The sequence below is a fragment of the Adelges cooleyi genome, unplaced genomic scaffold, assembly GCF_023614345.1.
Source record: "Adelges cooleyi isolate 19-005CV unplaced genomic scaffold, UGA_ACOO_1.1 ACOO_flye_CR_arks_rails_tigmint_CR_PRNA_651, whole genome shotgun sequence".
In the NCBI taxonomy this organism is placed as follows: domain Eukaryota; kingdom Metazoa; phylum Arthropoda; class Insecta; order Hemiptera; family Adelgidae; genus Adelges; species Adelges cooleyi.
This window is the reverse complement of record NW_026096352.1, coordinates 7,487,057-7,499,290: the sequence shown is the minus strand read 5'-3', so window position 1 is coordinate 7,499,290 and position 12,234 is coordinate 7,487,057. Positions and strand designations below refer to the sequence as shown.

The 12,234-nt window shown below is 28.9% G+C and overlaps 1 protein-coding gene across 1 annotated transcript in view; it reads left to right on the top strand.

Moving 5' to 3' along the window:
• The first annotated feature begins 2,146 nt into the window (after window positions 1–2,146).
• Window positions 2,147–12,234, top strand: part of LOC126844931 (dual specificity calcium/calmodulin-dependent 3',5'-cyclic nucleotide phosphodiesterase 1A-like) — a 294,426-nt gene continuing 284,338 nt past the window's right edge. Inside the window, exon 1 of the mRNA XM_050583434.1 lies at window positions 2,147–2,540. Coding sequence (XP_050439391.1) covers window positions 2,435–2,540 — 106 coding nt within the window. The 5' untranslated portion in view covers window positions 2,147–2,434. The remainder of the gene's footprint in view (window positions 2,541–12,234) is intronic.

The following is a 12,234-nucleotide window of genomic DNA, read 5'->3' as shown; positions in this document are numbered from 1 at the left end:
GGAAACAAAATCAACAGCTAAAAATTTACTTAAATTGATCAATTTTGACTTTCTCTGTTTACTTAATATTTGGAATCAAATTTTAAGTAGTATAGATCGTGTTAATCAAGCTTTACAAAACAAAAGCTTATCGTTGGAAAAAGCTTCCAATTTGTTATTTGGGCTTAAAAATTCTTTGCAGGAAATTCGCGACACAACTATGGAAGACAATTTTACAAATGCTACAAAAGTTGCAGAAGAGTTACAAATATCAGCAACTTTTAAGGAATCAAGAACAAAAAAAAAAAAAAGATTAGAACTTTATGAAACAGATGATGATGTGATAAATATTTCTGCAGAACAAAATTTCCGAATTACCATTATAGACTCAATAGATATTCTTCTTACTCAGATGAAATGGCGGTATGAAAAAATTATGGAAATTTCAAACGATTTTGAATTTCTTTCCGGTCATTCATTAACCAATATGAGTTCACACGATTTGCAAAAAGCAGCTGCTGATCTAGGACTTAAATATAATGAAGATATAAATACTGCGGAAATAGTTGAAGAAATTAAAGATTTTAAACATGCAGCTTTATCAATTTTGCCAAGTATTGAATCAGTAACGTTTTTGGATTTATTACAAATGATTCACGATTATAAGCTTAAAGAATCGTATCCAAATATTGAAATTGCTATAAGGATCTTTCTCTCAATGCCCGTTACAACAGCTTCATGTGAAAGGAGTTTCAGCAAACTTAAATTGATAAAAACTTACTTAAGATCTACAATGGTTCAGGAGAGATTATCAAGCATGGCCATACTTTCAATTGAAACAGAAATCGCTAATAAATTGGATTATGAAGAAGTTATTGACAAATTTGCCGACACAAAAGCAAGGAAAATATCTTTATAAATAATAATTATTTTATTTTATTTTTTATTATTATTAATTGTTATTTTGAAATACCTTATAAATTTGTAATTTTTGATTGATTTGTTTACTATAATGTAAGGTTGAGAATTATAAACCTGTGGCTAAAAATATTATTTCTTGTTTTGCTCGAAACCTAATAAAAAATTTACAGAGTTTCCTAATCTTATTATTTTATTGAAAAATAATAAAAACTGGGAGTGTGTCACCCCACCACCCAGGGGGCGCATTGCTAAAGTTCTGCCTCAGGATAAAAAATGGCTCGGTACGGCTCTGACAAGAACACACATACTTAAATGGACAGAACGCTAAGTAGCTTTATACTTTTGTACTATGCTTATAGACACTGCCTAGAAGTGCACTTAGATAGGGGAAATAGAAATTTCTGTTATAAATTATTTGGATTAGAGATAAAAAAATAATTGATCGTTCGTGTAATATTATATTACATAAAAGGTAGCTTTTTGAACAGTTTTACGATGAAGGAGGAAGATTGTATACCTAGCCGAAAACCTAATTCAGACGTCACAGTTGAATTATTTGTGTAGCCATTATGGTGTAGCCATTTTCACAGTCTACACTTTATTTATAATATAATATAATTTTAATAAATTACAATTTTTTTGTATAAAACATATTGTATCACATAATATATACCTTATTAATTCAGTCTAGTAGATTTACTATAAAAATACACATTCAATATTTTTATAGAAAAAAAAAAATTGTTTAAGAAGACTCTTGACACTTGTCTGTACTAGTAGATAATATTTGTATTCAATGTTATTAAATATAAGCGAAGTGATTTCACGATGTAAAAGTATGTAAATGAATATTGACAGTTTATGGTGTCAATAATTTGTTTTGGTTATATTACTTTTGTCATAACAAAAAACGGGTTGAACGAACAAAGTACAAATTTATCGGGTGTCGCTGTCGGTGCTTAAATTTTCTTTTTTAAATAATTAGAAAAATCTCTACGGCTTTAATTGTTTAACAATACCGGCTATCATGTGGTATCCTGCATAGTGTATAGGTAATAAAATCGCAATAACACAGATGAAATACCCCTTAGGGTAGCCGATTGATTGCAAAGACAGCCGGGTGGTCGGCGACGGCTGGCGCGGCCCTCGGCTACCGTCGGATCACCGGTAATTTGTACGTTGGCCGCCGCCGGCTCTGTATCCATCCTGGTCGACTCTGTCGCCGCCACTCGCCACGTGGATCGGTTATAGGACAGTCGTCGTGCACAACCCGTTTTTACCGTCACGTCTGGTCGTACTTGCGAAGTGTATTACTTTTACACCCAGAAGGCACCTCCCCCCCCAAAAAAATACAGTACGGTATAGCCGAGTTCGTTGGCGGACAACTAAAAGTGTAATTGATGTTCTTTACGGTTTAGAGACTTATCGAAACGTATAAATACATCCCGTGAGAACGCACCTAACCCGTGCACGGTAATTAGCCGGCTTTTGGCGGTACTGCTTTTGACTGTTTTACTTGGATACGATCACCAAGATGGACGACAAAAATACTGGCAACCAGGACAAGAAGGAAAAGGGCGTATTCAAAGTCGGCGTGAAGTCGGCGGTTTTCAAGTTGGACGGAGCGGTCTACTCCATCGGTGAGTCTTAATAAGATCAAGATAAGTTTAGCCGAGCGCGTTAATAACGTCAACAATATACTTAAACAAAGGCTGTTTAACGCGCAAAAGACGCGTGTTTAGCCACTTAAAAAATGTTCCTCCGCATTGACTAAAGCGAAATAGAATAGATCATACTAATGTGTTGAGAATATTATTAACAAAGAGTCAAAACAAGTCAAACTCTAACTATTCGACCGTGCCCGCGGGATAACAATTTGATATGTATCGTTTAGAATTTTGTTACCGCATATCGTTTATTTTAATTTGCTTGTCGATTCATGAGCTCCGGGGCTTATGTAGACTTCATTAACAAGCAAGGCGGAGTTTTGAAATGAAATAGTTAACATATAATAGTCTACAATACTTGTCAAAATCGGGGCTATGAACCTAATTTTTTAAATTCAGATTTCGGGTTTTAGAATATTTAAAATTGTTTTGGAGTACTGAATACCGGTTTACAATTTTTATTATTTATAGATTGTGTTTCCAGATTCCTTACTACACTATTAGATCGATTGTTCCAGTGCAACAAATTGCATATAAGTTTGCGTATTTCTCTTAATTTAACAGTTGAAGACCAAATTTTTACAAAACTAACATAGGTAAAGGGTTTTGTTTGCTAAACGGCTGTACTTGTTGTCAACAAAAAATGCATGCACTTGTTGCCTATGTATTACTTATTATTAGTAAGTGATTTAAAAAATAAAAGTTACAATAATAATTATATACTCTATTCGGAATAAGAACAGGCTTCGGAGGCTACCTGAAAACCGGTTTTTCGTGTGGTTTTTAGGCCTGTTCTTATTCCGAATAGAGTCTGCAGTGTATCCAGTCCAGTCCACCCTACTACCTAGCAATATGAATCTTGGGTAAGAACTTTGCCATTGAATCAGACAATTTCCAATATCTCAAGTTTGTTTGGGTTTTTTTCTTTCACCGAACATTTTATTTCAATTCACTTAGGTACCGTTATTAAACAGGCTACTGCAAAATTTGACGAAATTTTGCAGTTTAGCTAAAAGAACTATAGAATAGAAAAGATGGAGGGAAATGGAATTCATATATAACATGCAAATAATATAAAAACGAAATTTATGTCAAAAGTAAGGAAGTTAATAGTACATTTACTTCAATTATTAATTGCTGTATCAAAATTGTATTTTTTTACATACACACACACTTTTCCCGTCTCAATTTACATACTTTTATACATATACAAACTAAGCCTGATTAACATTTACCTATACTAGTTGTTGTTTTTGTTATTATTATTTGTTATAAAAAAGAAATAAACCAAATTCAGTTTTGCTTTGTTTGTACTTCCAATAGACTTATTAGCTATGTTGAAAAATTTCTTGTTTTAATATAAGTAGTATAAATTAAATACAAAACATTTTGTAAGTCCTTTTTCTAAAAAATGCAATATTAAATCTTATATTTAAACTGTATGGCTGTGTCATGCGCGTTAAGTTCCTCATGCTACTTCTTTTTATAAACATTTTTGAAAATGTTATACATAGGGGAGAACGGGGTCAGTTGCTATTGGGTAAGTTATTACAATATATATTTTTGTATTTTTAGTTAACTCAACTGTATAAAGTAAAATAAATTAAAATACCAATAACTCCATGTTTTTTGTAATAAGTACCTAATAATAATATTCTTTATAGTATTAAGATTAACACTTATTCATTGTACTTATGTTCTTAAGTACCTACGTGATATTTGTACGTTATAACAACTGACCTGCCTTTCCCCTCACTTGATTGAAAAAAAGTTTTTTACATGAATAATACATTAACAAAGAAAGAAAATATTTTAAGCTTTAACACTTTTTTCCATTAATTAAGCTAAAATGAAATTACTTTATACTTTAATATAGGTAATATACTAATAGTTTTACTCATCTAAAATTAAAAAAAGAAAATTTATATTTTCTGATTATTAGATTCACACATTGAACGAATGTATTTAAAATGTTAAAAACTTATCTTAAAATGTGTTCAAATTTAGTATTTATAATTATCAGGTTGGTACTAAATTTGTACGTACCTATAAACGTTTATATAAACATGTTTTTAAAAATAAATTAAAAATTTTCCCTTTAATTTATTTTAATGGAACTGAATAAGCATTTTGTTTTGTTTTGCATTTATCTATATAACATTAAGTGTGAAATAATTCATCTTATACACATACATACCTTATAGGTAAGTTATGTACGTTTTGTAATCGGTACTAACGGCGTGCATAAAAAAGTAAGTACTCTTAAAACCCACATAAAAAATATAAAATCTAAAAAAAACAACAGTATCGAATACAACTGTATCCGATTTTGACTTTATGACGGATAAAATTTCTTTTGTATTATGAGGTCAACGAAAAAAAAAACTAAAAAAAGGTCATGTCACATGTCAAGCTAAAGTTAGTCTGGGCTTTCGTGCTCGCGGTCAAAACTTCCGAATTCAGTATAGAGATTAACGTTACTGGTCGTGACTAGTTAATAAATATAAGATCAAAAGTAAAAAATGTATACATATATACTGAGAACTGAAATTTATCCAATGCACCAGGTTTCTTTAAAAATTGTTATTATATCCTTTAGGTTATGTTAATGTTTTTAGACCGCAAGTGAGGTAAGCAATATAAACTAAAAGTTCTGGTTTTAAATAACAATGAATAATGTTATACAATTCAAGCTAAAATTGTACTATTTTAAGCATTAGCTAACTGTCAACGTTAGGTAATATATGTTTGCTAATATAGGTTAGGGTATTTATTTTATTGGTAGAGCTGTATAATAGTCCAATAAGCCGTAAAAACTAGCACCTATAAAACGTGTCTATACGTCTGAAAATAACTTCTTGCTTTCATTTCAAATATACTGTATAAACAATTATTATAAAGCATGGAAACATAGCAGCTGTAGCTGTTATTGTATAAATGCTATTATGCTTTTGGATTCTTGTGTGTATTAATTTCACTACAATTAAATGTTGTGTATATTGTGCTCTATCACTTATATTCTGTGTATACATATTTTTACATAGCTAAATTAAACTAGCAGAATTTTTGGGTTTAAAAAGACCTGTTTTTGTTACAACCGATCCTGTACCCATCTATCTAATATTATGCGGTAATAAATCTAAAAAAAACTACCTTATAACTATATCTTTCCTTTATATAATCAAATTTGGATGACTTTGTCGCATTTTAATAAAATTAAAAACCTAACCGGGCGAAGCCCGGTGTAACAGGTAGTAGACAATATATTTGGTAATATAACTAATAATACAACACTAGTTTAATTTTTAGATATATTGAGTACAATATTTGGGGGACACAAATTGCCCCCCAAAAAAGTTCTAATCCCAGTAGAACCCACCAACAAATTTGGAATTAATTTGATTATTTTTTCGAAAAATATTTTTAACTTTTATTATTATAAAGTACTTTGGTGATCATTTTTTGTTCAATGTACTGAATATATGTATAGGTGTACACTCACAATAGAATATTTTTACCTTATTACTATTTTAATTGTTTGGGATCTGTATTCAGATTTATACTTCAAACAGGGTGCAAAAAACCACTGTATTAAGCTACTGTACAAATTAAATTCTATCGTGTATACGAGTAGAATAATTAATAACTTAGAGTATATTGGAAAATTATTACCGTGGTCGTATTTATTTTGGGTCAGTTTTAGAATTGTGAACTTTCAAAACATTCAAAGCGAATGTTGATGAGGCGATTTAATTTACAGTACTAATGCGTATTCAAAGCGTTTGAACTTAACATATTATATTAATTCTAGTAAGGTAATGATGAATACTACGAATAAAATAGTTATGAATTGAATTTGTATAAAGTAGTACTTTAACTTTAGATTGTAATTCAACGAATTCATATGATATCTTTTAATTATTATATAGATATTATGAACGTGGGCTTTTGGCAATAGTTTTAATTGTGGTAGAGATTATAATTTATACTATAAAACAAGATTTTCGGCAAATAAAATTATTTGCGTTAGGTATAACATTTTCAATTCGATTATAATATTAGTTTGATAGAATAACTACCTATAATAAAGCGGTTATAGGGTTTCAAAGAGAAAAACATGTATGCATGACAAACTTATATTAAAAATTGTAATCTGGTCCAACAGATTTATAATGGGTTTCATAATTTCAATCACGATTGTCCAACGTAACTTTTTTCTAGTATTTATTTTTCTTATATTATCATTTAACTATACATGCAAATTATTGGATTTCGTGCTTTAAAAAATATTTTTATAAATCATAAAAAGTTGTGTGTATAGTTGAAATTTTGTTCATAAAATATTATTCACGAGTAACGACTTCTAAATTTAATTTATAACTAAAAATGTGTAAACAGCAAACACTCGCTTAGAAAATTCTTAAACGGATATAAGTATTTGTTTAAATATAAAAAATAGAGACATTGTATCGACAGTCCCAATTACTGATCAATTAGGATTACTTCAGGCTACATTCAGTTTTGTAAGTTAATAATAGCTTATTGTGAGAATTTTCTAAATTATTACTGCGTCAAAAAGCTTCAAGGCTGATTGAAACTTATGAATACATTTCACCAGCCCTACCGAATGGATTATTAATTATTAAACATGTTTACTTTTATTAGGTCGCTATGGACTAGAGTTTATACTATACAAATATTGATTTCATATCAAAAAGTTTCTTTCTAACATTAAACAAATAATTTCTGAATAATACTATATGCATATTTTCTAAAAAAAACATTAGTTTTGAACTGGTATTCTAATTATTAAACGTCTGAATTATGAACAGATTAATATTCCTTTTTACAGGAATTTGGTGTAATAACCTAGTCTGTGAAGTGACAATAATAATAATAATCATAACAAACCAATACAAAAGTATTTAGACCATTCAGGATTGTTATCATTGACAAAAGCCATGCATAGCAAAGTGGATAAACCAAAACAAATAAATTAGACATAGAACTACTTTAATTAAATAGAAAACTATTTAATTAAATAGTTTTCAAATTTAAAGTGTGATTACGGTATTCTGTCCTAAAATTGTTATTCTCAAACTTTATTCTGACAATATGCTAAAGTAATAACTGAAATACGAAAAAAAAAATTATTTCCATGTAGTTTAAACCACGGTATAAAACTAACAAACAAAAAAACAGTGGAATCCGTTTAGAAATAAAAGTAAAGACAATTGGAAATAACTACAATGTTTCTATCTATCTAATAATAATTAACTACCTAGTGATTGTAGTGTTTTATTTATTTTGAAAACTTTTAAGAATACTTAAAACGTAAATTTCAGTATAAATATTTGATGAGCATGGGTTTTTTTATACGAAAGCGACAATGAATAATGATAGGTGTATCGTATTTTTACATTTGTATATAAATAATTGGGAAGAAAAACTGCACGCCAGCTCTCAGAATCCTCGAAAGGCACACATATATATTTTTATTTTTGTAAGTACAGAGAACCTCTAGATATGAAATGTCTTTGTTTCGTGTGCCTCAAAAGAAAATATATGCCACTGCAGTTTTTTTAATGACTTACAAAAACTATTGCATAGTATTTATTTCGATTCGACCAAGTCTTAGTAGATCGGAATAAGATAGTTACGATTTCCGTTTGTTGATCAATTTAAAGCATAATAGTATTATTTGTGGGAGAACCATTTATCGTTTTGTACCCACATTTAATATTTTACTCGGATCGTTTCGACAAACATCCAAAATAAAAGTTCTTACACTTAATTTTAGACATTTGGTAGTTTTACATCAAAAGCATTAGTTAATATTTATATATATATATTAATTACTTATTCAACTACAATTGTTATCACAGTTTAGCATATCCTCTGGGTATACACCAACACGTATGAATACATACTATAATATTGCTATTTGAAAATTTTAATGATAATAGTTGAAATTAAATTGAAAATTATATGAGAACTTACTATAATAAGTTAGTAGTTTTTCAAGTGTATTTTTTTTCATTTTGCTATTCTGGGCCATTTTAGGTCTCTTGTTGCTTTCACAATTTCTTTCCACGTCTATGACTCTATATGTAAAGCCGGCTCTTTGAAAGTTAGCAAACATTTTCTAGATATTTAAACTCGCTCCTTTAACCATAATTCTTTTAATTTGAATAAGTAATTTTTATTTTTGGAAAAATCATACATCGAACGTTAACAAGGTTTATTACCAGTTTATGTATAAGTAGGTTAGACATGTAATTGTTTCAAAGGAATTTAGGAGGCTGGTACATCCCTTCTCGCAGGTTCCTAAATTTAAACACGTCTTGCAGTTTTGTTTTTATGACAATAATTCCACATTTTTCAAACCTATTCTAATATTTTTGTTCTTCCCTGTTCTAAATTTTAATATTGTTTTTAATAATAAACATTTTTATTTGAAAACTTATAACTGTGTTTTAATGGGATTTTTTGGTTTGTAAAGGCCATCTTTTGTAATTTACTGTATATTTTTGTTCACCGGGGAGTTGGCCGGTTTACGTTTTATGTAAAATATTTGTTATGTTTTTGTGAGATAACCGAAACTCAAAAGTTTGGCGCTTTAATAAAATTCCAACGTCAACTAATAATGAAAAGTAGCGAGTCTTAGTTTAATTTGATAATGCCAAGCGGAAAATGGTAAAGAAAATATTTTTATGTTGAAGGAATTCTCAATGGACAATTGTCCGTTTGGACATATTTCATTACCATCACACAAAACATGCAATTATATTGATTAAAATAGTTAGATTTAAATAAAGCTAATATAGTGAGGTTGGAGCATAGTGAAATAGGGGAGGTCAACATTTTAAGAAATTTTTATAACTGAGAGTGATAAAGCACTTATAAAAACGCTTTGATGCGAATCTGTGACTGTTTGACTGTGTGTCTAAGACACACAGTCAAACCTTATTGGGGGGGGGGGGGCAAATTAATAGATAAATTTGTTATGGTTATAATAGTTATATTGTCTGTAATTAGGTATTACTTATTAGGTACCTATACTAAAATAACAAATAATTAATTATATAATAAAATCCAAATTTCTTTTTTTACTGCCAGCAAACATATCAATTACTTCGTCAACTTGAATTATTCTATGTCTATGGATATTGAGCAACGCTAACCTAACCAAGCGTTCTTCGCCCATATTCGACCTCAACCAAGTTTTTAATCTAAGTTTAAAAATACAAAGCAATACAAATTAATATAAATATTCATGCACGATGCAAAAGCTTATAACTAAATCTACATTGATTTGTATTCATAAAATAAGTAAAATGGTAGTAACATGCTTGAAAACGTAGATAAAATAAGTAATGATAAAATTTGAATAATGTAATTCTGAATTTAAAAAGTTTCGCATAGATACTTTATTGCCAGATGTTCATTCTCGTTTAAAATGTTAACATAAATGTTATTAAATTCGTGTCAAGTAAATTCTTAATCGTTTGCCAACATCCGCGTTTTTGTCTGAACACATGAAGAAGCGAATAGATAGCGTTGCATGGTTCCACATAATTTTAACCAATAGTCATACACGGACATTATCGATAGGATGTAAATTAGTGTAACAGAAAAAGCGATTCCACAAAATAGACACATTTTACAATTAAACTTTGAAAAATTAAGCGAAGCAATTGTTATTAAACTAAACAATTCATACATTTGTATTGCTATTTAATTAGTGTTTGTAGATTTTATGTGTACATTCTAAATATTATAATAGCCATTAAATAAAAATGTATAATACTGATAAATCAAGTGCTGTCGTTTTTCTCATGCAATACTTATTAAAAATTGCATTATAAACGCATGACAGGGTATTTTTTTTATGGGTAATCACTAATCACCATTAGAAAGGTGTGTAAAAGACTTGAGAAATATATTTTTCTACACCTAAATTAGCAAAATAAAGAAAAATTATCCTTTCTAGCGGAAAGGGTTTATGACATGTTTTGGTTTGTCTACGTTTATCGGTAGTACTGTATCTAAAAAACATTCCACACAAATTTTTAAGTAATTTTAATATTTTTAAAAAAGTTATAGTGCCATAATTTTAGAATGAAAAGTATGTAAATTTTATGGATGTTTTTCTCGATTATAAAAAGAAAAGGGATGATTTTTTTAAATTCTGGCCTAATAAAGTGAATTTTATGTACACTTTCTGGTTTATAGATTTTCTACGTTAAGAAATCGATTTAGCGGCTTAAAAGATACAGCGGGAAAAAAATAAATAATAAAAATGCATTATTGAAAAAATATTACCTTCTCAGCTCCACATTGAAGATTCAATAATTATTAGATTAAAAAGAATCATTATTTAAACCTAACCAAATATCAGCTAATAAATTGATATGCGTTTATTGTGTAGGTTCAAGGAGTTGTATAGAAAATATTGTGATTATGCAATATAAATTGTTATTAAATACTTAACAGTACACATACAAATTTTAGAAAATAACATTTATGTGAGTTAATTTTTGTATACATTTATATCTTTATAGTCGTGTCTTGTGATATACTTAGATCTGAGAATCATATCAATCATTTATCTATGAATAAAGTCATTGTGATGTAACTTGTAAGATCTTCGTTTCGTATAAAGATACTGGATAGTTCATTTCATAGGGTCTAGAAACATTTGTAAAGTTTAAAATGGCTATGGGACAGCGAAACAGCGCTAATCAGTTAAATATAGTAGAATAGCTATTTTTAGTTTTTTAATTAGAAGTTAGGTATTATGTAATATTTCGATGCAAAGCTGCAATAATAATATAGATTGATTGGCAATTGTTTTTTTTTTTATTAATTTGAATTCAGAAATAATATACTTTTAAATAATTTGGACATTTCTTTTCCACATTGAGTGAATAGTTGTTATGTTAAAATAAGTTAAGGTATAGGTATGACTAGAAACGAGAAAATGGGTTTTACAGTCGTTATAATATTACAATTGTTTTATCACCAATAACATCTACCTTCTATTAATTTGGCCGGTTTATAAAATGTTAGTATCCCCTTTTACGTTGTAGGGATAGTTCAACCAAATATTATTAAACTAATAATAATAGTATTATTGCTTGAATACAATTGGCTTTGCAATTTCAATTGATCAAATTACATTACAACTCTTGGGTGTTTAAACTGGGCTCATGTTATTATGGCCAGAGTGTCTAGCATTATTAGCAAAACTTACATTCCAATTGTTAGTGAACGTTTCTGCTTGTCTTTGTGTTGTTTTTACGTTTATTATAAATTGTTGATTATTGGGTAACACATTTAACTTTGGCATTAAAAATGTACAGGTAATTTAAGTGATCGACAGTTGCATATTTGTGCATCGGGAGGGGTCAAATATAACTTCTATGTTCCACCTGCTATTACTATATTTAAGTGCATTCAATCTAATTTTTTTTAAAAATAGGTTTGGAAATAGACAACTCTCTATCCTTTTGTGTGGGTCACAGTTAATCAATGCAGTTGATATCTTGATAGTAAAATATAATTTATACATATTATATTCCTAAAATATGTGAAAATTTACAAAATAGTAATATTTTGGTGTTGACACTAAAACGATTGGGAGCTGAGTCAATGACACCAAAGA